General features: G+C 39.0%; 2 protein-coding genes across 5 annotated transcripts in view; one reads left to right on the top strand and one right to left on the bottom strand.

Annotated features, from left to right (window-relative positions):
• The window catches only part of LOC121327599 (TSC22 domain family protein 1-like), a 47,866-nt gene extending 36,785 nt beyond the window's left edge, over window positions 1-11,081 (top strand). Inside the window, exons 1-3 of one of the 4 annotated variants that reach the window (XM_041271708.1) lie at window positions 3,888-3,989; window positions 8,312-8,363; window positions 9,546-11,081. In XM_041271708.1, the coding sequence (XP_041127642.1) occupies window positions 3,904-3,989; window positions 8,312-8,363; window positions 9,546-9,803 (396 nt within the window). In that variant the 5' untranslated portion in view covers window positions 3,888-3,903 and the 3' untranslated portion in view covers window positions 9,804-11,081. Of the gene's footprint in view, window positions 1-3,887; window positions 3,990-7,312; window positions 7,648-8,311; window positions 8,364-9,063; window positions 9,259-9,545 lie in introns of those variants that run through there. The other 3 variants (XM_041271707.1, XM_041271706.1, XM_041271709.1) reach the window with 3 other exon arrangements.
• A 208-nt stretch (window positions 11,082-11,289) lies between these two features.
• LOC121327601 (stress-associated endoplasmic reticulum protein 2) lies at window positions 11,290-19,334 on the bottom strand. Its single transcript, XM_041271710.1, has 3 exons — window positions 18,965-19,334; window positions 17,791-17,863; window positions 11,290-14,853 (listed from the first exon to the last, which is right to left on the bottom strand). The coding sequence occupies exons 1-3, from the start codon at window positions 19,046-19,048 to the stop codon at window positions 14,813-14,815; spliced, it is 198 nt and encodes a 65-aa protein (XP_041127644.1). The 5' UTR covers window positions 19,049-19,334; the 3' UTR covers window positions 11,290-14,812.
• Window positions 19,335-26,484: the final 7,150 nt, after the last annotated feature.

Below are 26,484 nucleotides of genomic sequence, written 5' to 3'. Positions count from 1 at the left end.
TCATTACTCTACCCTTTATATATGTTTTTGAAGCTTTTTTTTAATCACTTTAGTTGCCTTTGGAAACCCTATAATAGAAATCAGAGTAGTTAAATATAAAAATCCAAGCCACACACCGTGTTGTGAAATCACAGCCGTATGTTCTAGTCTTAACCATTTAGCCTGTAGAAAAGTAATAGTTTGATCTAGATGACATGCTGGTATAATCATAGTGAGCAGTGAAAAGCAACCTTAACTGCTGCTGTTTGTTTCAGAGACATTAACCCCATTGGTGAACAATGACATAAGCAAAGCAGACAGGCTGGTGTTGTAAGGCAGTAGCAGAACCCCCACTTCGCAGAGCGCTGCAGTCTGCATTTCAGATGGGCTTTGCAATCCTGGATTTTATGGAACTCATTTTACATGCATTCCTTGTGTTTGTTGTCTGAGCAGTTTTGCTATCTTTTGTAAAACATTATTGTTTTAAATGTAATAGTTTTTAGTTTTTGCATTATGTAGAGTGTGTTTTATTACTTTTGTTTCCAGAAAGTAAACCGCTCGATTAAGCTGAGAGAGAGGTTTGTGGCCGAGGGGTGTTATTTTCTTGAGGATTGACGCAGTTTGTTTGTTCCATTTGCTTTACTCATGGGGGGACGGGGACGCGACGGGACTTGCCTGCATCTTACATCATAACACTGATTCATCTGTCACTTCATATAAAAGCTGCAGTGATTTCAGACAAAAGAGGGGAAAGTACAGCCTGGTGCAGATTCTGTGGCTATGACAGCACAAGAAAGGCCAGTCTCTGCACACTTCAAGTCCTTTCTTCTGTGCTGGCCCCAGGCACTTTTACATGCTTCATGCAGTAACGATGATTCCAGCTCTTTGTTCAATGTTTTCTGCATTTTTTGCAGGGATTATCCGATTTAATGCCAGGTTTCGTTCCATATTACTTGCACTACTGCCTTTCTAATTAATAGTATGCCCTATTACATGTGCCAGAATGTAGCAGGGAATTTGGCAGTTAAAGAAATTGTGTTTTTGCATTCGGCTGCCAAACATAGCCCATCCTTTTACAAAAGACAAGGCTCTGAGGTTCGCTAACCCCAAGCTGTATCTTAGGTGTTTTATATATCATAATGGATGCCACATTTAGGAATCCCTTTTTTATACTGGATACCTTGAATAAACTTAACTTTTAAAATAACAGAACTCTGATTTCTTTTAATCCCTCTGTAAAAGAACTATGCAAACACTGTTCCAAAAAAAAAAAACAATGTGGGACCAGAAGGAAGGACGGGTTTAGGCTAGAGGTGTTTTGGCAACAAGGGAAGGGTTTTTTTTAATTTGAGTGACCAATTATTTGTTTATTTTCCCCCAATTTGCAATGTTCAATTATGTTTTTTTTCTCCTCACCGCAGCGTCCCCAGCGTCCCCAGCGTTGTGAGGGCATGTGCTCGTCCTCTGATCTCACAAGCCTAAGGCCAAAATCGTTTTTAAGGCGAGCAATCCAGAGCAGAAGTGGGCGGATCACAAATCCCTGAAGAAAGAGATCGGCCCTGTGTCTGTCCAGTAGGGTTCGCTGTTGCGCCCTGCCAGCTTCCCATCCCCCACCCCAGAAGTGTCGGAGCCAATGTGACTTCCCCCCCTTGGGGGGGTTCGCAGAAAAGTTCGGCCTCTTTGCACAGCCTGGACGTGAACTAGCACCATCCAAGCTGTTTGAGCGACATGGTGACCCCGGGGGAGTTTTTATAGGTGTAACTGGTTTGGTTATTCAGAGGGTGCAAAGAATTGTCCTTCCTTGAATAGAAGCAGAATGGGCCCAACACAGTGTTGCAATACCTGGTGGGATCTTGTACTGAAGCACAGCGCTGACTTATCAACAGGTGACCACTCCTATTGAAAAAGACTGTGACCACACTACAGCAGATTGCCTTTTTTAGACACATGATATCTACTCAAAAGAACACTACACAGATATTTGAGCATTATTTCCATTCTTGTTTTGTTGTGAATGTATTCTGCAAATCAAAGGGCGACTGTACAATATGATAGATGGCATTCAAATAGAATCTACTTCACTGATCATATTCAGAGCAGTACAAAAAAGGAAATCCACCGGGTGTTTCTGTGGTACAGTGCAGGTGTTCAGCTGTAATGCTAGGGTTCATCTTTTGTCTATTTGATTGACATTTGCCATGCTCGGGGCGTCTGTGGAGAAGTTATCAGGCTTTTGTTGGCCTCTGTTCCGTATTGCATGTATTTGCATCTGTCTGTATTTTTGTGTATAAGAAGCATAAGCAAATCTATTATTATTATTATTATTATTATTATTATTATTATTATTATTATTATAAATGGTATTTAAGATGATAGGGAGCTAATATTAGCTGTAGTTTTATATACTGTCACTTCCAAACTCTCATATGCGTTAAACCATAGCCTCATCCTGTCCTCTAGTTATGTGATGTTGCATCACTCTTAGTCGTATAATTTCCTGATTTAAATAATAGCTACAATACATTAACATTTTATTGGGATTTTTAGAAATCAGTTCTTTGGCCTATTTGCAGTAGTTTCTTAATTTTGAACCTCTTCAGCAATCTTTTCTTAATTTTAATATTGCATGTGGTTCATATTTGCTTCTTGCCATTAGATAACATCTCCATATTTTCTTTAAACTGGCCTTCAAGGCATCTTCAACATTTATTAAAGAGCACGTCAAATTATATTCGCCAAATTGCAGCATATAACCTTTTACATTAACTGGACTGAAGTACATTATTTCAATATGTTGTTTATCACCCTCCCCTCACCCCTTTGAAGTTCACTGTGCAGCATAAATGTGATTCTGTCAGCTACAGCACAGAGCCATTTGAGAAACTGCAACGGCTTATGCCTTGTAGTCACATTATAATATTTAGATGGCACAATCTAGATATAAGGCGGTAGGTATCGGATTGCAAGTTTTCGACTTCAACCTAAACTGTTCATCGTGTCTGCACTACAATATGTTTCCTTTACTCAGTTCTGAAGGAAAAAATATTTTGCCCCTTGATGATAATATGGAGAGTGTGCTTTTTAAAAGCATATTGTTTTCAGCACAAACTCTGGAAAAGCGAGCAGTATCATATAGTCCTAACTGAAGTCTGTTTGCTGTTTTTGTTTACTTGTATTTCTTGCTACCACCCTGAACAGCAATACAGTGCTCCGCTTGAGGTATTCATTTTTAGTCAGTGAGGTGTAAGAATCGTAAAGCATTGTTAGCAAATATTACAGTGGTAATACGTTTGTGTTAAAGAATTAAAACAAAAAAAAATCCTCCCCTAAAGAAAATCCCTACAAGCTTGACCGGTTTCAGTGTGAAAGGTATATTTACCCACTCCAAATCCATTAATTAATCCACTGTTCACTTGCGTCGTTAAGTCTGGTCTGTGCTATGAGACGGGAAACTGAGATTACTGTAAACTAAATTTAATTACAGGGCTGTTAATTCGTTTTCAAAATTGGCATTGTTTAGATCACACGGTTGCTGTAGAGAGTCTCGAAACTGTCAGAATCCAGCATTTGGCAGGGAAGGAGTCCAACTCAGCGAGTTGTAAAATCACTAATCGTCAAAGATTTTAATCTGTGTTGATGGTTTATGTAACATCGTGTCACATGACTTGACAGTTGCGTGACATCACGGCTTGTCCTGCTTGTTTTCTTTCAATCACCCACAACCTGCCCAGAGAGCACATTGCACAGGAAGGCAAGTGAAGGAGTAAGTTGTGCACTGAGTTGGACAGGCTGGCCTGCTTTTCTCTCGTGTGATATTCCACGGGATATTCAGTTGTAGAAATCCCAAGGCAGCAGATCTGCAGTACTCTTCTGGAAAGTGGAGTGTTTTCAGTAGTCTGAGGTGGACAACAGATTACCAAATCAATGAGAGAAACTGCTCTTCGGGAGCAAGGCTGTGACAGGATGGCCATCAAAGTATTGCTTTATGAGCTGGAACAGCACTTGAAGAGGTATTTGTTTTATTAAGAAGTGGACCAATGTTGCTTGTGTGTATTTTTTGTTTGTGCTTTACAATGGATTTTGTAGATTTTCTTTGTTTAAGAATTTTTTATAGAGAACTTACTGTATTTATTTTTTTTTTGTTGGTGGTCATCGAAATGTTTAAAATGTATTGAATAAGCCAGTCTGCAAACTGTTTTTTGGTTTGTTTGTTTGTTTTAAAGTTGAGAGTTGAGATTCCAAGTCTCGGTGCACTCTAGAATGTCCTGTACCTGCCTGTAAAAGCCAATGCAGTGCCTACATTGTGTGTCTTGTGGTCCAAAAGCTAACTGTTAAACTAGAAAGCTCAGGTGCATGTGCTAAACCCTGCTCCTCCTAATTCCCTTGGGCTTGGGTTTCTTTGTTTTCTCTTGGGATTTACTGAATGTTGAAAATGTGGTTATGTCTAGGGGTGTCACGATATGAACGTTTTCTCATACGATTATTGTGTGTGTTATTATCACGATAATTGCAATAAACGCGATAATTTTCAAAGAACTACAAAAAAAAAAGGTTTACTATTTATTAAGTTATAATAGGTATGAAATCAGTATATATATATATTATAGTAACTAAAAAAAATATGGTGCTTCCTTATAATACAATAGATATTTATAAAATACTCAATATTTGAAATGCAGAACTCTATGAAATAAAAAATAATTGTATTTTCCCCATTGCTTTTTTTTTTTTTTTTTTCTTTAAAAAAAATAATTGTCCAGGCTTTTTCAGTGGTGGTGATCTCTTAAATGCGTGATATTTGCTGTGTTGCTGCTCTTGCAGAGAACACTAATTCTGTATACTTTAAATTGGACCGCCCTCTTCAACAATCTGACTGTCGTCATTTTTTTAAAACTAAAATAATATTGATAAAATCCCATATTATTGATTTCATTTGTTTTTTGGGGGGTACAGTTGGTTTCCCTCTTCACTGTCTGTCATCTTATAGTGCAGTGCACGTCGTAAACTCACACATGATTCAAACATAATTGATCTTACACAGTGGGCCACGTAACACGACCAATCGTGGCATTAGAAAAGTAGATCAAACTTTCTACACAGGAAAAGAGTATGCAGGACAAAGTATACAGTATGGTACTGGCAGATCACTTTAAAAAATCCATCACTGCAATTTGAACTTATTTGTATGAATAATTTAATATTACAAATTATGACTTGAGGTTGAGAACTATTTACTTGGAGCCATTTAGTAGGATTCATGGCATCATGGTGTAAGCAGCTACATTCAGGCTAATTGAGGATTACCTGTGTTCTGTACAAGGACATGGCCCACAGTGTTTTACATTGGCATTTAACACTTTCTGGGCTTGCCAGTGGCAGTGGCATGTAGGCTAGTTTATTTGAGAGTAGGGAGTGTTTCCATCAGCCATGTGGGATTCAAGGGGCGTATTTTTTCAGAGATCAAATATCATATGGGAGGGGAGCGTAAAGATGTTAGGTTTGTTTATAATTTGCCTGCAGTACAGGATACTGTTTCTTACAAGTTTACCCTGTTTAAAAATAAGTATATTAAGAAGGTTGTTGCCTTCTAGTTCTATTCTATTTAAAAATACCAGCATTTGTGTAAGCCATTTTTTTCAAACAATGGAGTGCTGTCAGCTTTGTGATAAGTGAGATTGCACAGGCAGATAGACTGAATTAGTACAGTTACCAGTGGTGTGTGTGTGTGTGTGTGTGTGTGTGGGGGGGGGGGGGGGGGGGTACAGTGGGTTACATTGTAGAAGTATGTGTGTTTTAATCCCAGGTGCTGATTCTTCTAAAAAGCTTTTCTCCAGTCTGAAAATGCTGTCTTTACAGATGCCCAGGGGCCCCTATTGTGTTGACCTCATTCTGAAATGTGTGAATGCCAAGGGAAAAGATCCCCTGTGGATTTAATTTACACGGCAAATCATGCAAAATCGGTGAAAAGGTCAAACTTCCCCAGTCTCTGTCGCTCCTTAGAACTTAGAGTTCAGTTAAAGTGGATACCTGGGAAACTGATTTTATAAACCCTTGGTTTACCAGTCCGATCATATAGCAAGTCTAACGTGGCTTGGGCTGGTAGCCTATCTGTGTAACATTTGACATTTAAAATCCTCCACTTAAGTTACAAACTTAAGGGAGGGGGTCTGTTGCAATGACATTGAAAGCATGTGTTTATATTATACAGTCCAGACGACAGGACAGGTTTTATTCGGCTGGACACTCCTTCGGTTACTGGATATTCTGAGGACCGGGCTGAAATATGAGGACCACTGTTTTATTGGTCTGTGATGAATATTGAGAATATTGTGTAATATGTCCTCCTCTTTCATGTGTTGTTCCTGTCTCGGGTTGTTGCTTGTTTTGTAGCAGTGTGTAGCTCTCTTCTCTTGTAATACAGGGCAATGAAAGTGCCACCTGCATCATACTTACTTCAATGGCATGCAGTTTTACAGTTTAGTAGGTTCTAGGTTTATAAAAAAAAATGTAAATAGTATTTATTAAAGCTGTTGGTTCAGGCTTGTTTTTTGCAAGTTGATATTATGCTGCAAGATGCAGGCTAAATACTTATTTTTAGTTAACCAATTGCATGTTAGAAGATGTCATTAAAATTTTTGAACAGCACCATTACAAATATTTTTACTTTGGAGAAAAAAGAAAAAAGTCAGCTGATTTGAATAGGTTTATATTTGGTATCTCTTAAGAATGCGTGCTTTCATGGTAACCGGATAATTTAATATTGTGGTGTATTGATAAAGCTGGAATCGTTGTACATGTAGCATGTCGTATAAACCGGTAGGTGGCAGTGTGGGTACATATTGTACCGAGTCTGATGTGAACATGAAAAAAGCAACAGCACCTGTCCTGGAGCAATTGCACTGTATTTATTGTTCACTACTTTATAGATAAATCAGTTTAAAGAACAGAACTGGCTGCAATTGTGCGGTAAAAGTGTCTTATTGTTTTATCACGCAATAGTCTAGATTTGTCATAGCAAACATCCTACAATTCGTTCTATAATATTAATAACCACGGTGTTTTTTGTTAATCAGTTGAAGTACTGTACTCTATTTTCAATATATACTGTAGCGTCGTGTCATGTATTCTTGCAAATCGTTTAGGGCGTTCTTTCGTCTTCCAGCCGGTTCTTCCCAGTTTGTAAGCAGCCTCTGAATAAATTATACTGAAACAGGTCGGCTGAGCGCCAGGTGGGGGCGGGGTTGCATATATTTTAATATATCGCGCTGTGCCAATGGGGTTGCGCTTAGTGCTGTTTTTCTACCATATATTATGCAAATGATCCCGGAGCCTGCAGATTTTCAGCCGAGTGGAGATGAGCTGACCTTGGTTTTTGTGCAGCAGCTGGAGAGAAACGGTCTAGCTGATCTGCGAGCTTTTCCATGAAGAAATAGCTTTTTCAACGAAAACCATTGAAGAAAACTGATCGCAGCACAATCTGAATGCTGACCAGCGGCAAGCAGATAATCAGTTTTTACTGCATTGTGGTGTTTATGGGCGGAATAGCATGAATGTGCCGTGTTATACTGGGGCGATGGATCTTGGGGTTTGCCAGCTGAGACATTTTTCAATATCTTTTTTGTCGTCATTGCTGGGCACAGACAACTCATCAGTGAGACTCGATAATAGGTAAAATAATAATAATAATAATCCGATGTTTTTATTAGGGTTTTGTGTAGCTCTGCAGCACAGCAAAACGGACGATGCTCTATTGCTGATAATCCTTTTCCGCGGGTTTGTCGCAGATTGCTTCTACCACCGCTGCAGTGACATTCTTTTTGAAATATGCGTTTAATTTCGTTGATCTCAATCGGCTTGGCCAGCCTTTCTCTAGATGTGCTTCAGCTGTAAACGGGGGTCTACATTTTTCATTTGATATTCTGTTTGATATTTTGCAAAGGGAATTGTAAATGCTACTGTATCGCCACACAATTTAACACATACATACTGAACAAGCATGCGATGTGTGTTCACAGGTTGTCATATTATGTAAACGCAACCACTCCTCCAGCAGTTCTTGGTGCAGATGTACAGTGTTACAATTTTGAAATGGAGTCAGTAAATGTGCTTCAGTGAATAAAATAGCATGCCGATGCCTGTCTGGAGATTGTACAGGTGTTCCATTTCCAGGTGCCTGTTCTTGTAGTCTCAAGTCATTCAGTCAGTGGTGCGATGAGAACGGTGCATTGGGTTGAGGGAAAGATTGCTTTGTATTTACTGTATGGGTACTGCAAGTACTTAAAGCCTTCTTGATTCTCATTTGTCCTGACTCTCATCTTTTGGTCTTTTTCAGTTCTTCGGGTGCCAGTGTGGTGGCCATAGACAACAAAATTGAACAGGCAATGGTAAGTACTTTGCAGTAAACATATTAACTGCAATACAGTAAACATACTGACTGTAATACAGTAATTGCATTCCAAGAAATAATTGAGTATTTGTAACACAGGCTGTGTTATGTGTAATGTGCAAAGACGACGGGATTTAGAGCCAGGAGTATACACTGTGAGGGTGCAGCAGAATGTGTTGAATTCGGAATACACAGAGGCGATTAGAATAGCAACGTAGCCAATAATAATAATACAGGTGTGCATTTCTACAATGTTTGCGTAATAATAAACCGCGCTACTATATTATGCAGCCAGGGCAGTTCTAATGAATTTGTGCGCACATCATCACTTTTAAGACAAGCGAGGTTACATAGTAAGGAATACATGCTGATAAAGGCGGGTTGGAATACTTGTGAACACGTAGTTAAGTAGAATTGTGGTGTGTGTGCGTGTGCGTGTGCGTGTGTGTGTGTGTGTGTGTGTGTGTGTGTGTGTGTGTGTGTGTGTGTGTGTGTGTGTGTGTGTGTGTGTGTGTGTGTGTGTGTGTGTGTGTGTGTGTGTGTGTGTGTGTGTGTGTGCGTGTGTGTGTGTGTGCGTGTGTGTGTTATATCATTCCTGCTTGGCTGTTCTTTTGTTATTGGATCTGTGCCTACAGTCGTTCTCACGCGATCTTCTCAGTGCCGGCTGTTGCTAGGCGAACATGGAGTGTTTAACACCCTGTTATAAATAGCTCCATCGCTGATTGGCTCTGCGGCGTGTGGGCCGGCCTTGTAGTTCTTTCTGACGGATTTTGTGGTTCCGGTAAGGAAGAGGGAGTAATCGTAGTGCTGCAGAAGCGCTCTGCTCCGTGACGCGCGTTTACAGAATACAGAAGACAGCAGCTAACGAAATGCTGGGCTGTGGATCAGTTTGTGTAGGTGTTCATTTTACAACTGTAATGCACAAGGATGTGTTGCACGATCCCTAGCACATACTTCATATTTTAACGACGAGCTTTACATAATGAATAATCGGGCAAACACATTAAGTAATGGAGAACTAATGGTAGTTTCTAGAAATATAGAAAGTTGACTTGTGTAAAATAACAGTGCACAGCATTGGAAAATAATATATTTGAAACACAGTCGTTTGTAAACAGCTGTATATTTAAGTATGTTACTGGAATAAACTTTACTCTTTTTTTTTTTTTATTGTGTTCAGGATCTAGTGAAGAGTCACTTGATGTATGCCGTGAGGGAAGAAGTGGAAGTTTTAAAGGAACAAATAAAGGAGTTGATCGACAGGAACTCGCAGTTGGAGCAGGAAAACAATCTCCTGAAGAATCTGGCCAGCCCGGAGCAGCTAGCACAGTTTCAGGCGCAGCTCCAGAGCGGCTCCCCGCCGGCCTCTTCACAGCAGCCTGGGACCGCGACACAGCCTGCCCAGCCATCATCACAGAGCACCGGGCCCTCAGCGTAACATCCCCCGCCGCTTCCACAATGGACTGGACACAATGGGGGTCGAGTAAAACAAATAAAATAAACGCAACGAGGACAATTGCGCTCCAGTTACAGGCATATTACATTTGCGTTTGCACATCCTGATTTGAAGGAAAAAATGAAAAAATAAATACAATTAATTTTACTTTAGACAATCGCTTGTGAAATGGAAGTACTCCCAGAGAGGGACAGTGAATACTATGAAACGAATTCATTGGAATGAACAGCACGCGTCATTACAGCGCTTTGTGTAATACGCAGGGATTCCCAGTGCAGCGTCAGACCGATCTTCAGTGATCTACATGCGTTTGTTTGTTTTTATTTTTTACCGTGACTTGGAGAGATGCACACAGTTGCTTCCCTGTCACACACATATATATATATATATATATATATATATATATATATATATATATATATATATATATATATACACGCTGTGCTGTCCATGGCTGCGGCTGACAGGTGCAAGCACTTTCTTGATGGCAAATGTGAAGAACCTTAGAAGGACCAGAGGCAACTGGGGAGCCCCCATCTGGAATGGGGGAAGGCGTTACAAAAAGGACACCTTTCTTTTACATCACCGTTTGCGTTTGGATGAATGGAGAAATCTCAAAGAACAAGGTGGTGTAACGAATCTTTCAGTATTTAACTTGAAAACTGTTCTCATACTAGCCGTTTAAAAGTTTCAGTGTTTTGTATGTTGCACCGCTTCTTTTCAAGCAGTTATTATGAGGCTGGAGTTCAATGAGGGTTGTTAACCTAATGTATATTTGTGTATGTAGTGTAAGTACCCTGTATTATAGTAAACTGTAACTATTTAGGTTGTACAGATTGAATCTAGCTGTTTCATTGGCTGATCTGAACAAGTTTAGACGGTCTTTTTTATGCTGTAAAAGAGGAATGCAGCTTTACACCTGCTTAGTGAATTAAAACTACGACAGCGACTTGTGAGTTTTTTCTGTTTTCTTGGCTGCATTCTGTTCTAAAGTAAAACCGTTGTTCACTTAAAATTATTTGAAGAAATGAAATGCACCGTTGTGAACTATTGCCAGTGAAGCACTCCACTTGTTGATCAATACTATTGCCGACATTAAAACCACATTCTGTTTTGGGTTTTGCATATACGTATAGTTATAGGCTTATGTTTTGTGCATGTTCCTGAAACAAAAACAAACAACAACAAAATGAAAGTTGTAACATTTAATTCAATTGCACTTCTCAGCCTTCAATAAAAACCTTCCATGTTGTTCAATAAGCAGTTGTCTTGCAGTTTGTAATTTTTAAGCGCAGATTTAAAATAATACAAACACCTTCATAAACCAGATGTCAATTACAGTTGCATATTTTTTTTACACAACATTTCCATTCTAAATGCTAAGCTTAAAAAGCAAGCGTGTCATTGTGGACAGAGTAAATGTTCCAGTAAACAGGTTTAAGTGCATTTTTATCATTTGTCCCCACAGTACTGTGTATACACAGTGAAACTTCTGCTCAACATGAACTCTCTACCACCCCGAGCAGTCTGTGAATTCGGGCTGGAGTTTTGAAGCGTGTTTTCTCCCCCGGAGTCCCTCCCAATCCCCGCCTCTTCACGTAGTCCAGTGCGAGGGGTTCCCCGGTGACGCCTGGCGAACAGGAAATGGCATGGCGCGGGTAACATTATTTGGAAGCGCTACAATGCACACGTGAAAGCTTTCATTGTAACGAGATTATGTTGTTTTAACGGTAAATAAAACATCGCAACCAGTGGCATAACCTTGCAGGAAATCCCTGAAGTTCAGCAGGGGACAGTGTCTGTAACTGAATGCTGGTTGCTAAGGAATCCTGGTAACGGCAAACTTCCATGGCGACGCACTAGCAAAGGTATTACATTTACAGGCTGGGCAAGGGGCGCATTTGTAATATAAACGTGGAGCTGCCTTGCCAGTTCTTACTACAAATGTGTGTTTTTTATTTTAAATGGAAGAATACACACACACACACATATACACATGTCTTATTTTTGTAGTTTGTTAAAAAAAAAAAAAAAAAAAAAAAACAACAACAATTTGGTTCCTTTTTACCAAATACCTTTAGGTAAGATGTCAGCACATTTTTGTAAAATATTCTGTGGCTCATGGCCCTAGAAAAACTGGTTGTCATTTATTTATTTATTCATTCATTCTTTCTCTCTCGCTATCTCACTTGGAAATGTGATCCCCAGTCAGTATCTAATAGGAGCCTTGTTCTGGTATGGCACTTACTACCCACTGATTTGCTCAGCCTTACACTTTCAAGTGTGACATATGCCTGCAGATATGTTGCTGCTCTTTGTAATATACATTCCCAAGCCCATTCTGAATGCATTGCTAGCAGCATTGTGCTTTACGTCTGTTTCACTTTCCCTTTTGGTACTGAAGAAAGTGCAAGTCAAACCAAGAGATCATGGAGATATAGTGCAGGCACACATGCAGGGGTGAAAATCGTTTAGAAAAAAAAGTCTACTGTTGCTAAATTATCAAACAGTCATCATCTATGGTTGCTAAGGAATAATAAAAACATGTCTACTGGCAACACAATTTAATGTGGCTGTCACTGTGAGGTAACCTGGCAAATCTGCATGTCAGACATGAATTGGTTACATAAATGTAATTATTCATAGCCATGGTGGTGGATATATATTTCATTAACATGTTGTTTAAGGTACCATACTCTAAACACTGACAGTGTATACACAGAGCTAAATCCAAGCTCTTTTTTTGTTGTAGCTGGATTAATAGAGTAAACACACAAGACTGGGTCATTCTGTGTCAAATCAATCAAAATCCAGGAAAATCACTCACTCAAGACTTTCATTTTGCTTATATTTTGTGTAGTGGTAGATACAGTTCGGGTATGAAACCAGGCCAAATATTTAAGCTCAATGATGAAGATTTGCTGAGATACACCCCCTTTTGTAGGAGGGGGTGGGTGATTTTTAGAATGTCAGTGTAGCCCTATGAATGCATCTGTACAGATAGCAGGGAGGCCTTCTGTAAAATCCATGCAAAATAAGTACCACCGCTTTAGTATTTCTGTGTTGCTGGGGGGCTTAAAATTGAAAAATTGCCCAATTGTCTAATTCCTGAGTGATTTTTAAGTGCATGTTCCTTATAAAGTAGAAGATATATCACTTTGCTTAGGTGTGCTCATAGTTTAACTGACTTTCTGTGTGCAACTCTGCAACTGTCTACCTACTTTACTGTCTGATTTAATGACAGTACAAAAAGACTTCAGGATGAAAGTATTGAAAATAGCCCTGTCTTTGAAGGGTTGAACCCCCTTGTGGGGACACGAGTTAACAAACTGACCTTTGGTGGGCTTATAGATGAGGATTTGAAGGACTTGTGGTACATTAATTGAGTTGGTAATCTCTCTCTTTCAGTTTAATAAATGTAAAACCAGAACAACATGCATTTATGTTGTTTTGGGTTATATTGTGCAAACATTCCTAGGGCTACTGACATTATAAATATTACTTTTAGATCCTCAAAATCACTTGAAAATGAGACACATTTCAAGTGTGATTGCACCCGCCCAACATTCAGCTTAAAGATTTGGCCTGGTTTCATACCTGACCTGTATCCACTACACAAAATATAAGCAAAGCTGGGAAGCTCTGGTTGAGTTGACATAGAATGACCCTATTGTTGAACTGCAGACTTTGCTAAGTGCAATCTGCCAGATGAAATCTGCAGAATTGTTAAATCTGTTGTCACCCATCCATGACTTCAAAGATTACTTTGAAGAAAATGTTGTAAAGTGCCTTCATTGGTGCACTGTCACATCATCATATCCGAATCCTATTTGGATGTAAAATTGCGTGGCATGCTGTATGGCTGGACTTGTATGATCTTTTTGGTGCCCAGCTGATGTGTAAAATATCAGTTCTATATTTGTGAAGAAATGTAAAATTATATAAAAGCCATTACTTGTTCCTTTTAAATATGTTTTTACACATGATTCACTATTACACTGGTGTAAACATTGCTTGATTCTCTGTCCTTAGGAAGCAACCAGTTGTTCAGGTCAATCAATGAATTCACATCCTGCTTCAAAAGGAATCACTTCATGCAACAAACAATGTCCTGGACTTGGCATTAATCCCCTCTTTCTTCAGAGTTTCTTTGTGTCCAGTACAGTTAGTCACATTCCCAGATTCTCATTAAACTCTCGTTTGACTTCACACAGGACAGGGTGTTTGTCGGTAAGGAACAGCACCTTTATTTACAAGCTACACGTTCAGGTGCTTTGTATCAGGTATTACATCAATAATGTTTTCATATGTTTTTAGTTACACACCCTAAAAAACTCCTGTTGTGTTTATTACATAATAACTGGACAAAGTGTTTTTAAGGGATAATGTTGCCTTTCAGATTTCAGTCAGCAGTTAATAGGTTAATCACAGCTCCCAATACTCTAATGAAGGAATAAATTACACCTCAAAAAGCTGCTCCTGTTTTTGTAGCTTAATGTAGTGACTGATCTTTTTAAAAGCCCCACCCAAATGACCATTCAATATCTCCTTGTATAAAATACAGACATCACTAAAACCATGTCTTTAAAACACAACAAACAGGAGTATTAAACACATTTATTTGTAAAATGTACTCTATAGATCATACACACATAATAGAAGAAATGAATTATGGTACATAGTATTGAGCAATTACATTTTTGAACACATACATTAGTCAGGTGAAACAAACACAGACAGCACTGCTACAGCCAACCAATATGGTTAAACCACAGAGTCAGTATAAAAGCAAGGCGTCCCCATTGTCAAGGACATTTCAAACATGTATGCACCAAGAACAGGTTTTCTGGACTGCACTTAAGAACTGAATGTGCAGGCGAAATCCAGCAAGATTCTTTTTTTTTTGTTTTCCATTAATTGTGCAGCTCCAAAACTGCTACTGGTGCACAAAACTGCAGAGTGAAGAAAGGGTCCACAGAAACTGCAGGTCCTCACATGCCCATTCTAATACTCTGTATTATCTGAAAGATAGCTGCAATAGAAAGAACAGAAGCAGGTCCAAGTGACATCGTTCAATACAATTTACTGGGCTGCAAAACATTCTCAGCACTATATGCACCTTTTTTATTATATAGATATTACTAGGGAAAATACATGGCATTTAGGTCATTATAGAAAGAATACCCACTGAATTATGTCATGAATCATAAGCAGGCAAAGTAATTTATTCCAGTTATATAGGAGTACAGATTTAGTCCATTAGGTTGACTAGGGTTCAGTGTTGGGAATGTGGCAGTTGCTGTGTACTGATGAGTCTCAATGTACCTTAACACAACACTGAGCCTACACAAGGTAACTGCACTGCACCTGGGGCCAGCTATTTGTTAGACATGTTTGAATGTATATTAATAAGGTATATAAAAATGCAACACTTTGCAAGTAACAAGGTAAGCTTTCAGTTATAGGACCCATGCTCGTACAATATCGTGTGGCACCATAACTGTGCTATTAATACATTAAAATGACATGGAGCTTAATAACATTTTTAATTACTATAATAATAAATAGTATAGCAGTAATTACCAGGTAGGTACCTAATGATTACCCTATTATTGTGATTACTCATGTAATGTGTGCCCTGTAAATATTAGTAAAGATGAGACTGGGGCACAAAAAGATCCAATGACATGGACTCGGCTAGAAACCTTTTGTTTAACATTTGCACTTGTAAATTTACTATTAGTAAGAGAGAAAGGGATCCTGAGATCTGGCTGTAACCTGTCATGGTATGGGCTGAACTGTATTTGCACAGCAAGCGATGCCCAGGTCCTGATCCTAAGTACCCCTGTCGTTCAGCCCTGGGCCTCTCCAAAGAAAACACTGCAGCTGTGCTGAATTGCATGGCAGTTTCGTGATGATGCCTGCCGTCCACAGAGGGCTAAGCCAGATTGAAACCCAAGCTCCACAGAGGTGAAAGACTGGCACTGAACACAAACCATCCATGAGAAAAGCACAACAGAGTGGCACCCTCCAAAATAATAACACTGTTAAACACATTAGGCTTTAGGGTAGGACAGAGAATGATGCCAGTCTTCAGTGTCTCTAATAAATGAATGAAGACCAACTATAAAGAACAGCAGATTGGCCATTCTGAACAAGCATAGGAGCAACGAGACCTGTCAGACACTGTATTACTGATGTGGAAATTATCTGGAGTTCTTTATGTATGTATTATACTGTATTTAAAATAGTCATTTAAACAGGTCGACTTTATTCAGTGTTTATAATAAAATCTGATTTATTTTAACCGCTCTGCTGTGTTGTCACCATGGGTCTAGAAACCATTTGTGTTCTGGTATATCATTTCTTAAACCTGCATAAAAAGTAATACAATTTCATGCAATATTATACAACTGAATTTCAATTACTTAAGGACATGTTAGGCTGTTATGTGAATTCTCAATTACTCTGATGACTGCACTCCCCTTTATAAAGAGGTCCCTAATGCTGCTGGACCGGTTATAATGCAGCATTGCCGTGGGTCCCATGTTACCTGTAATGCCATTGCACTTGCACTTCTATTCTCGCTATAAGACAGAACACAAATAGCACGGTCTCAACGATTATACTGCATAAAGGGGCTGCACTGTATTATTTTATTTTTTTCAAGACTTATGTCTGTAAAGTAAGATTAAATTATCAATCCATGGAATATGGTTTGATGTGATAACAAGGATTGAGGGTGTTAGTGGCTTCATGACTAATGACTTCTGAATGGTCCAGCTGGGTACTGTAAAGCACAGCCCATTGATTGGAATTCTTTCTTTTGTATCTCTTGTGTAATCCAGCTCTGATGCTTGGTCTGCCCAGGTGAGCGTGGCTTTCGGTTTTTATAAAAGTTATTTTTAAAGGCAACTGCAGCCAAATAGGGGATCCAGTGGTAAGACATAGCCCTAAATACAGAGCAATATATACATTGTAAATGTCTTCCTTATGCAGTGAGCAGCGAGGATAACCTTTCCAGTGGCACAGTATATAGGCTGTGATATATATGATATATTAACTCAAAGCCTTGGACAATGTTAACATGTTTTACCCACTTACCAACCAGAGGCGATTGACTTGACGCCTCTTTTTACCAACCAAAACAACTGCTGTTACCCAGCTACTGAAACCTGGGCAGGGCTCAATCTGGGAAATCGTTCCTCCTTAATCTCAGGTAAGCGCAAAGCACAATGCAGCGCTCCCTGTGGAACCCCAGATAAAACCAATAAATCAGAGCAAAGAGGATTGGAACCACACTGGCGTTACTCTCCCTACTGCCTGACACTCACCAGTGCTTTTACTAGGTGAGCCAGGAAAATAAACTGTCACCCTTATATAGACAGGAAGCATGGAGTGAAAAGCAGTCAGATTCTGTTTTTGATGTAACCCTATTGTTAAACTGATAGAATCCAGACTATCTCAGTCTTCAATTTTTTATATAAATATGAGCAGGCAGACAGCTCTTTACCCTATCAGAAACAGAGGCTTCCACAGTAGTGCAGTGCTGCGTTGGGGTTTGTATAGCAAAGACTGTATTCGATGTACAGTAAGCCTAGGCATCCTTGAAAAAGTTAAATCGAATTTGGGCATGCTGTCCCCAAGATACAGCCTTTAAAGCTTAGCCAATCAGGTGTCTGTGCCTTCACAAGCTCAATCAAGGAAATTGGAGGCCAGAACTAGCCAGTAAGAACACAGCTGGAAAAGCTGTTCTCAACATGCATGTACAGACTGGGCCTCTGCTTCATGGATCATTACTGGGGTTAATACATGCTCAGTAATACATTGTGGACATAATGTATAATGTATTGAAAACAATGGAAACAACAACTGCTGCCCTAACAATCAGGTGCCATTCTGTAATCCCACTACTAATGAACGAATGCTTTACACACATTAATCCATAGACACTGAAAGATATTCTTACCTGATCCGCATACAACAAATACAAAAAGGGCCAACAGCCAGGGTCCCACTGGATATTTCTCTTCTTGTGGTCTCTGGAATAAACCAGCACATGTACATAAGTTAATAATAAATAGCAATCTTCATATAGCACTTTTCACAGCAGACCACCATCACAAAGCACTTTACAAGATACAAGACTAGGGCGTGTGAACTATGCATCAGACTCACTTACAACAACATCACACCCCAAAGACAGAGCACAAAGACATTAAGTGACTTGCTCAGGGTCACACAATGAGTCAGTGGCTAAGCTGGGATTTGAACCAAGGGCCTCCTGGTTACAGGCCCCTTTCTTTAACCACTGGACCACACAGCCTCCTACATGCACCACACATATAACCCACAGGTAAAGAACAACCTTATGAGGGCTGTCTAACTCGTGTGATCTACAGCTATGAGGGGAATGTTACCAAACAAATACCCATGCAAAGTCTGATCGCATTCCTATACAAACAGAATGCAGAACCCCAATGTGTTCTTGTCATAATGACGGTACTGCATGACTGCAGAATGCATGTTACTGTTGCCAGATTAAGAACCAACAACACATGAAATGTGGGGGAAAACAGAAGAAAAAGGTGCAGTCAGTGATATGTTTCAAAAGCAAAACGATACTGTGCCAGCCTTTACTATACAGCCCCCACATAGATCAGCACCAAGGAAAGCAAGTCGTAAGATAGGGCGAAGGGTTTGCCTTGTGTCCTAAAGCACTTGAAATCTCTGGATTGGGCGAGCATTTAACCCGAAGAATCGTAGCATTGTCTAAACACAGGGAGGGGGTATTCCCTCTCGGTGTATTGACAGCGTCCAAAATGATAATGAAGTTATATAGGCTGTGGTTTAAAAAAAAAAAAAAAAAAAACTACACACTGACTGAAATCGCAAAGGGTTAGCTTGAATTGAGACATGCACTTATCTACAATGACATGTTAGCAAGCAAACCACGATTGCATTTTCTGTGGCGTATACATTCTTAATTTATTAAACAAGGTGTTCACACTACACTATTCTTTTAACAGGCAATTTTGCTGATTTAAAAAAAAAAAAAAATCTTAAGCTGTTGCAATGAATTCCTTTCACGTTAGACACGAGCTCAGCGAGACAGTCGTTCATTGAATGGACCTGTTTCTTACCAGGGTCTTTGCAACGTTTCCCCTCTGTGTGATGTTTTTGCTGTGTTTCTCATTTGCCATTCGGATTCTCTGTTTTGCTACCATCTTCTGAATAATTTCCGTAATCAATGTGGCTGAATGTCGACGTTATTTTACTGAAAAGATTATGAATGGTGCCAAGACCGCTATCCTTCAGCACCTGCAAGGCGAACACGTAACACGAAATGGACGGAAGTGCGTTCCCTCACTCAGCGTCAATTCCAGTACGCATTTTCAAGCATTTTTAAAAGACTAGCCAAAACTGCAGGGCAAGTTTCATTTTACAGTCTTAACTCATAGCTTATGGTTGTTCAATTAGGAATTACAAAGCCCAGTGCAGTCATGGTATTTATCTTAGTGCAGAGGAACTACGACTATACAGACAAAAACAAAGGTGACGTTTCATGGTTGCTATGGTAACATTGGGGCGTTAAGGTGAGTAGCGTGTCTTGATGTAATTATTTTGTGAACCTGTGAGGCTCAGCGAAAACAGTCAAATACAAAAATATGTGTGACTTAAACATCCTTACAGATTTTTTTTGCTCCCAAAGTGCATTTTCCCCCCAATGGAAAATTACAGACACTTCGGGGTGATGGCATTATTTAATAAGCTTCCTAAGGAGGCTAGGTACAGTATGTGACCATGTCAGCTTCCCTCCAATTGGGAAAGGCACCCAGCCTCAAGTGTTTCCCTTCTCTCATTTTACCAGACTCTACCTGGATAACAATCTCTGTTTTCAACTGCCAATTTCAATTTGAATCTTTCAGGTAAATCAGCATCCAGACCATGAGCTACAAACCAACCCATAATACACACGCAAAGACAGCTTGTATCTGAGCAGACTCAAGCTATGGACTTGTTACTTTATACCTTGACTTGAATCTGTGCCTTTGTGGGCCTGAAAATGCAATTATTGGCTGGTGAACTGGTGTCCAGCTAAATGTTTAAATTGGAACAACATTTTTCTGTGAAGTTTAACCAACTTCTGAACCAGCATGACCTGATAGCAAATTAAATCCATCTGGAAGGATAACTAGGTTACTTCAGACATAAATTTAAGTGTACTACTTTGCTGGATAGGGCGTCACAAGTACTCCAGCCACTTCTTATACCTGGCTGAGAATGCTTCAGACATTACTACAGGCTTTTATGTGGAATAATTATGTGTTTAAGGAGTGTGATTTGAAAGCAATTAATACAAATATTCATATTATATATATAACTTTATAGTTTTAAGCAGTGCGTTGTGAAGTGAATTTTGTGTGTGATTATTTCACATCAGAGGAGTCTGTAACTGTGATATTTCCAGTTCCCTCCTCCCTGCTTGCTGACTGTTCAGTGGAGCAGGAGGAGTCTGGTGTCCAAACAAGCCTTACGGAGCCCAGACTGGGCATTGCTGTCTGAAGAACATGCTAATTACCCTTACTGTGGGTTGGGAAATGCCCAGGTAATGATGAAGAAAACAAAAAGCTTCAATCTTGCCACTAAAGTTTATTCTTGACTTGGTTTCATCTGGAAACCAGTTCTACTGTGAGCCCTGTGTAACCGAAAGCAGGGCTGGGGTGCATCTGTGAGCAGTACTTCTGGTTATGGACAGTCACACTTCATCTTTATTTGTGACTGCTTACAATGGATTCATGTTGATTATGGGTTTAATATGAACAATGGATATAATTTACTATGTTAGTTAATACATAATTACCTTTTCAATTTATGACACAACACGTTACGTAAAAGGCTCGTTAAGAACATTTTAGTTTCATATACGCAAATGACACCAAAGAGGCATTTCTGTGGATAAAGATACTTTCTGAGACGACAAAAAGGGTTGTGCATCCCTAATTTACTCACTAATAGGGAGTGGTCAGCATCGTTGGAGAGTGGGACCACGTTGCAAATGCCATTTTGTCACGTCCCCATTGGAACCTATTAGCAGCTATTAGCAGCAACTACACTTAGAATTTCACTGTGCAGATCTCAACTACACTTAGAATTTCACCGAGATTGTAGATCTCAACTACACTTAGAATTTCACTGTGCAGATCTCAACTACACTTAGAATTTCACCGAGATTGTAGATCTCAACTACACTTAGAATTTCACCGAGATTGTAGATCTCAACTACACTTGGAATTTCACTGAGATTGTAGATCTCAACTACACTTAGAATTTCACTGAGATTGTAGATCTCAACTACACTTAGAATTTCACTGAGATTGTAGATCTCAACTACACTTAGAATTTCACTGAGATTGTAGATCTCAACTACACTTAGAATTTCACTGAGATTGTAGATCTCAACTACACTTAGAATTTCACCGAGATTGTAGATCTCAACTACACTTGGAATTTCACTGAGATTGTAGATCTCAACTACACTTAGAATTTCACCGAGATTGTAGATCTCAACTACACTTAGAATTTCACTGAGATTGTAGATCTCAACTACACTTGGAATTTCACTGAGATTGTAGATCTCAACTACACTTAGAATTTCACCGAGATTGTAGATCTCAACTACACTTAGAATTTCACTGAGATTGTAGATCTCAACTACACTTAGAATTTCACTGAGATTGTAGATCTCAACTACACTTAGAATTTCACTGAGATTGTAGATCTCAACTACACTTTGAATTTCACTGAGATTGTAGATCTCAACTACACTTAGAATTTCACTGAGATTGTAGATCTCAACTACACTTTGAATTTCACTGAGATTGTAGATCTCAACTACACTTTGAATTTCACTGAGATTGTAGATCTCAACTACACTTAGAATTTCACTGAGATTGTAGATCTCAACTACACTTAGAATTTCACTGAGATTGTAGATCTCAACTACACTTAGAATTTCACTGAGATTGTAGATCTCAACTACACTTAGAATTTCACTGAGATTGTAGATCTCAACTACACTTAGAATTTCACTGAGATTGTAGATCTCAACTACACTTAGAATTTCACTGAGATTGTAGATCTCAACTACACTTGGAATTTCACTGAGATTGTAGATCTCAACTACACTTAGAATTTCACTGAGATTGTAGATCTCAACTACACTTAGAATTTCACTGAGATTGTAGATCTCAACTACACTTAGAATTTCACTGAGATTGTAGATCTCAACTACACTTGGAATTTCACTGAGATTGTAGATCTCAACTACACTTGGAATTTCACTGAGATTGTAGATCTCAAGTACACTTAGAATTTCACTGAGATTGTAGATCTCAAGTACACTTGGAATTTCACTGAGATTGTAGATCTCAAGTACACTTAGAATTTCACTGAGATTGTAGATCTCAAGTACACTTGGAATTTCACTGAGATTGTAGATCTCAACTACACTTGGAATTTCACTGAGATTGTAGATCTCAAGTACACTTATAATTTCATTGAGAGTGCAGAACTCAACTACACTTGGAATTTCACTGAGATTGTAGATCTCAACTACACTTATAATTTCATTGAGAGTGCAGAACTCAACTACACTTGGAATTTCACTGAGATTGTAGATTTCAAGTACACTTATAATTTCATTGAGAGTGCAGAACTCAACTACACTTAGAATTTCACTGTGTAGATCTCAACTACACTTGGAATGTCACTGATATTGTGGATCTCACACTAAGAATGTCAATGACAGATAATTCTAGACTTGTTTGGTGGCTACCTCTAATCAATTTGAGAGTGTATTTTCTCTTAACAGACAAAGTATGACACAGCAAAGAGTGTGCGAGAAATGCACCTCGACCTGGTTAGAGGTATCCACAGTAGAACTTGGCTTAGCTTTCTTTTGCCAACACAAGTTTGTAGATATAAATACTAGTAACCAGAGACAGCACAGCAGTTAAAGAGTGAGATGGTTTGTTTTTTGGTTGGTTTGTTCATAGATGGTTTGCTAAACTTTGCACATTTGGATTTGTGTTTATATAAATATGTAACTTGAAACAAAACCTCCATTCATTTTTTTTTTAATAATGTGGCACAGAGTCTCGAACCAAGAACCTGAGGGATCGAGATTCTAAGGAAACCATGTGCACTCAGTCCCAGTGCATATGAGCCTGGTGTTTAAAAAATGGATCAGTGATAAGAAGTATAGGAAAATGGAGCCTTATCCCTAGGAAAAAGGCAGGCCTCCAATCATTTAAAATGAACCCTGCATCAAATACAAGGGGCTAGCTTAACTAAGCCGAGGGGCAAAGAATGGACAGAAACAACTAAAAACCAGAAAGAAACACCTTTTTAACATATGACTGAACCCTTTTGAAACTGCAATTTATCTGATCATGCGAGAGCCTGTCACAGAACTTGGGTGGGCTGTGGCCTGGCTGCGGGCATCTGGGCTACTGCACAGAGATCAGTTATTTTATTTAAATACAGTTCTATATTTTATATATATATATATATATATATATATATATATATATATATATATATATATATATATCCTTTTTCCTTTTTTGAATGAGGGACTGAATCACAGCAGACCATTCAAACTGCCCTGCCTTCGCGAACCCATGTGGAAGAAATACGAGACAGCTTTGAGGTTATACCATAACAGCGATCTCACTTTCTGATATTCTCCTGCACACAGACTTCCCACAACCAAAATGATGAGATAGGATGAACACACTCGATAATGGATTCCACAACCCTGACTTGCTGAACTATAGAAATACCTACTGAACCAGTTTCAGCTGGAATAAATGAGTAGGGAATCCCTGCGTTTCCATAACATAACAAGTCATTAGATATGAGTGGCTGAGTTCAGTTATTTTGGTTTGCCGGGCTGAGAATGTCACTTCCAAACAATGCATTACATTTCAACACATGACATGCAGATACGCAATGAAAGCAATAAAACTCACAGCTAAACACAAGACAATTGCAAAATAGAAAAGTTGCATAAAAAGGTATGCTTAGACTACCGGCTCAATCTAGATACAAACTTCTGTGTGATTGCCAATTAAAAAAAAAAAAGTGTAAACTTACACAGTACTTAAAGTACAGTGTATACAATATTAACATATAACATATTACTGTCATATTCACTCCTATTAAATAAAGTGCTTTCTACACATACTATTGTTATATTAAACAAGGGTTCAGACTTGGCTGTACTTGGCAGTGACCGGTCTGGACTTGAATTAAAAAGTACCATACTCTAGTTCATCTCCACAGTCACATGATTTACATTGTGTCTTTGTAGTGCCCATCCTCATGAATTAGTGCAAATACCTCAAGCAGCATGGCCCAGGACTATACAGGAAATGAAATAAACAAGCATGGGCAGGTACAGTATCTGCTCTCAGAACTGTTACTGTGCTCAACTCACCTTCACAAACCACTCGGAGCTTCTTCCACTTTTTACTCGCACAGTAGTTCATTACCTCCTGATTGTCTGCTGCTGTGAAGATGAACAGTATAGAGGTTACACATGGATGTTACAGGCTTGTAGAGTGACCATAAACTGTATTTACCCTCTGATTAGTAGGCCACCATAGCAACAACTATCTTTAATTGTGCTCTTGCCCCATGATGCCACAGTGACCTTTGACAACCTTCTAATCAAGCCACACCCATGACAGCACGTGCACTGAGGCTCATTCCTGTGAGGAGCGCTGCAGTTTCATGCTGTACTTGGTGAACGCGGGTTCCAGCAGAGTGGAGAGATTTATAATGCACAGGTTAAAGGGTATTTGGTGGTGGGCAGAAGTTCTGACTAACTGTTTTAAAATGTTTAAAAATATAATTCAACTATTGTGACCGAAGGGGATATAGTTACATATATATTGCTACTTCCTTTTTTTTTTTTTTTAAACTGTTTGATAATTATTATTTCAATGCACCACTTAGGTTACACTTATGTAAAAGAGAAGCCATTTCTGCTGATGCAGTGTCTTTACCCTTTCACTGTTCCTCTGAAAGGGGCTTGTTTCATACTTCTTGACAATTTGGTCGACAGTCAGCAAGCTCACATTGTGTATTCACAATGTAGACAAATCCTCCTCTTCACTGATGTTGTCCTGGATCTCTCTCATGTCTAGTATGGCCATCTCTTCGGGGAGCTCTTCCTTTTATATGGACAATCCTGAAATGTGGCCATAGTGGATACATCATTTCCATATCATTTTTTTTTATATTAACTAATGCTGGGCAGATTGGGTTTCCAGGGGTGGTGGATGTGTGGACTGTTGGTACTTTTATACAAGATACTGCAGGAATCATAGGTGCAGGTTAGGAATGAAATTATCTTCACAGAATTAGAGGGTGTGTTCAAAGGTTTGCTGTGTGTGAGTTTACAAATGCAATGGTGATCAGTTTTGCAAATGTGTTAGCAGTTTAGATATTTATCTTACATGTTTTAGTATTTGTATCAATGGTTTTGATTTTTGTATTTTACTATTTGAGGAAAACAGCATGAAAAGATTTTCCTGGCAAGCAACTTAAAACAAGCTGATTGTGTATCACTTTGAAATGTACTGAACGAGCTTGAAAAGGGTAAGTATTGCAAATAAATAAGAGTTTCATTAACAATAAAATTGGATGTATTTTATTGGAGCATGACTAAGAAGGTTTTAGATTTGTCTCTGTCATTGCGTAACCCTTTCTAGTGCTTGTGGAGAAGCGTCTGTGTTTCTGAGGTAGAAATAATTCAGTGTATCACTAATGCTGCTTTTTACAACAGGGCCGTTTAGGCTGATATTCTGCTTATTTAAAAAAAGGTCATTTTTGTTGTTATCGTGCTGATGCAGTTCATCTGCCCTCGGTGCACTTGTTGTTAGTGATGCAATTTTTCCATATCAGCTGAACTGCATTCCAAAGAGCCTCCATTCTCCAGTGAGCTTTGCATGATGGGATGAACATGTTCTCCCTGGAAAGATGCAACTCACCTCAAGGCCTCTTAAATATGACACCCATTTTATGATTTATGGTTTTGTTTTCTCCTGTAAAATGACAGTTAACCCCCACTTTAAAGGTCTAAAAGAACAGAATACTGAGCATTTTATTTGTGGATTATATTTAACCTTATCAATTGAATCATTGATACAAACGGTATCATTTACACAGTAATTACAAACACTTATTGTAAAGTGTTACTCAGCTTATGAAGTCACTTTGCGTATTTCTGAATTAAGCAATGTTGCGTGTTTAATAGTCACGGATGATACATCAGAAACAAAGCTGCTAATTTAACATGCTTAAAGTTTACTGTCTCCTTGGGGCTTCAAGTGTTCCACTGCATAGTGTGACACATTTAGTAACCTCAAGTACTCAAAACTGCTTTGTTCCCGACTGCTCAGGATCCCTCCAGCCACTGTTGGCCCCATTAGCCTCCTCCTCATAGTTTGGTCCCATTGCCTCAAAGCACACGCAAGTTCATATCGCTAATTTACCCATTTATCTTACAAATGTCCCAAGAAATGCTTGTGATAAACAATCTAGTTTTCAAAACCAATAACATAGACCTTGCAAAGCACAGATTACATGCAGA

This window comes from Polyodon spathula, chromosome 15 (assembly GCF_017654505.1).
Source record: "Polyodon spathula isolate WHYD16114869_AA chromosome 15, ASM1765450v1, whole genome shotgun sequence".
NCBI lineage: Eukaryota > Metazoa > Chordata > Actinopteri > Acipenseriformes > Polyodontidae > Polyodon > Polyodon spathula.
The sequence above is the reverse complement of the archived record's forward strand: the minus strand, read 5'-3'. Positions and strand labels throughout refer to the sequence as shown.

Excerpts from the sequence above, each read along its gene's own strand:
- LOC121327601 (XM_041271710.1), bottom strand. The coding sequence starts at position 19,048 with ATGGTAGCAAAACAGAGAATCCGAATGGCAAATGAGAAACACAGCAAA. Across the intron at positions 17,864-18,964 it reads GAAACGTTGCAAAGACCCTG|AGACCACAAGAAGAGAAATA; the intron begins GTAAGAAACAGG and ends GGTTTATTCCAG. Across the intron at positions 14,854-17,790 it reads ATTTGTTGTATGCGGATCAG|CTATCTTTCAGATAATACAG; the intron begins GTAAGAATATCT and ends TTTCTATTGCAG.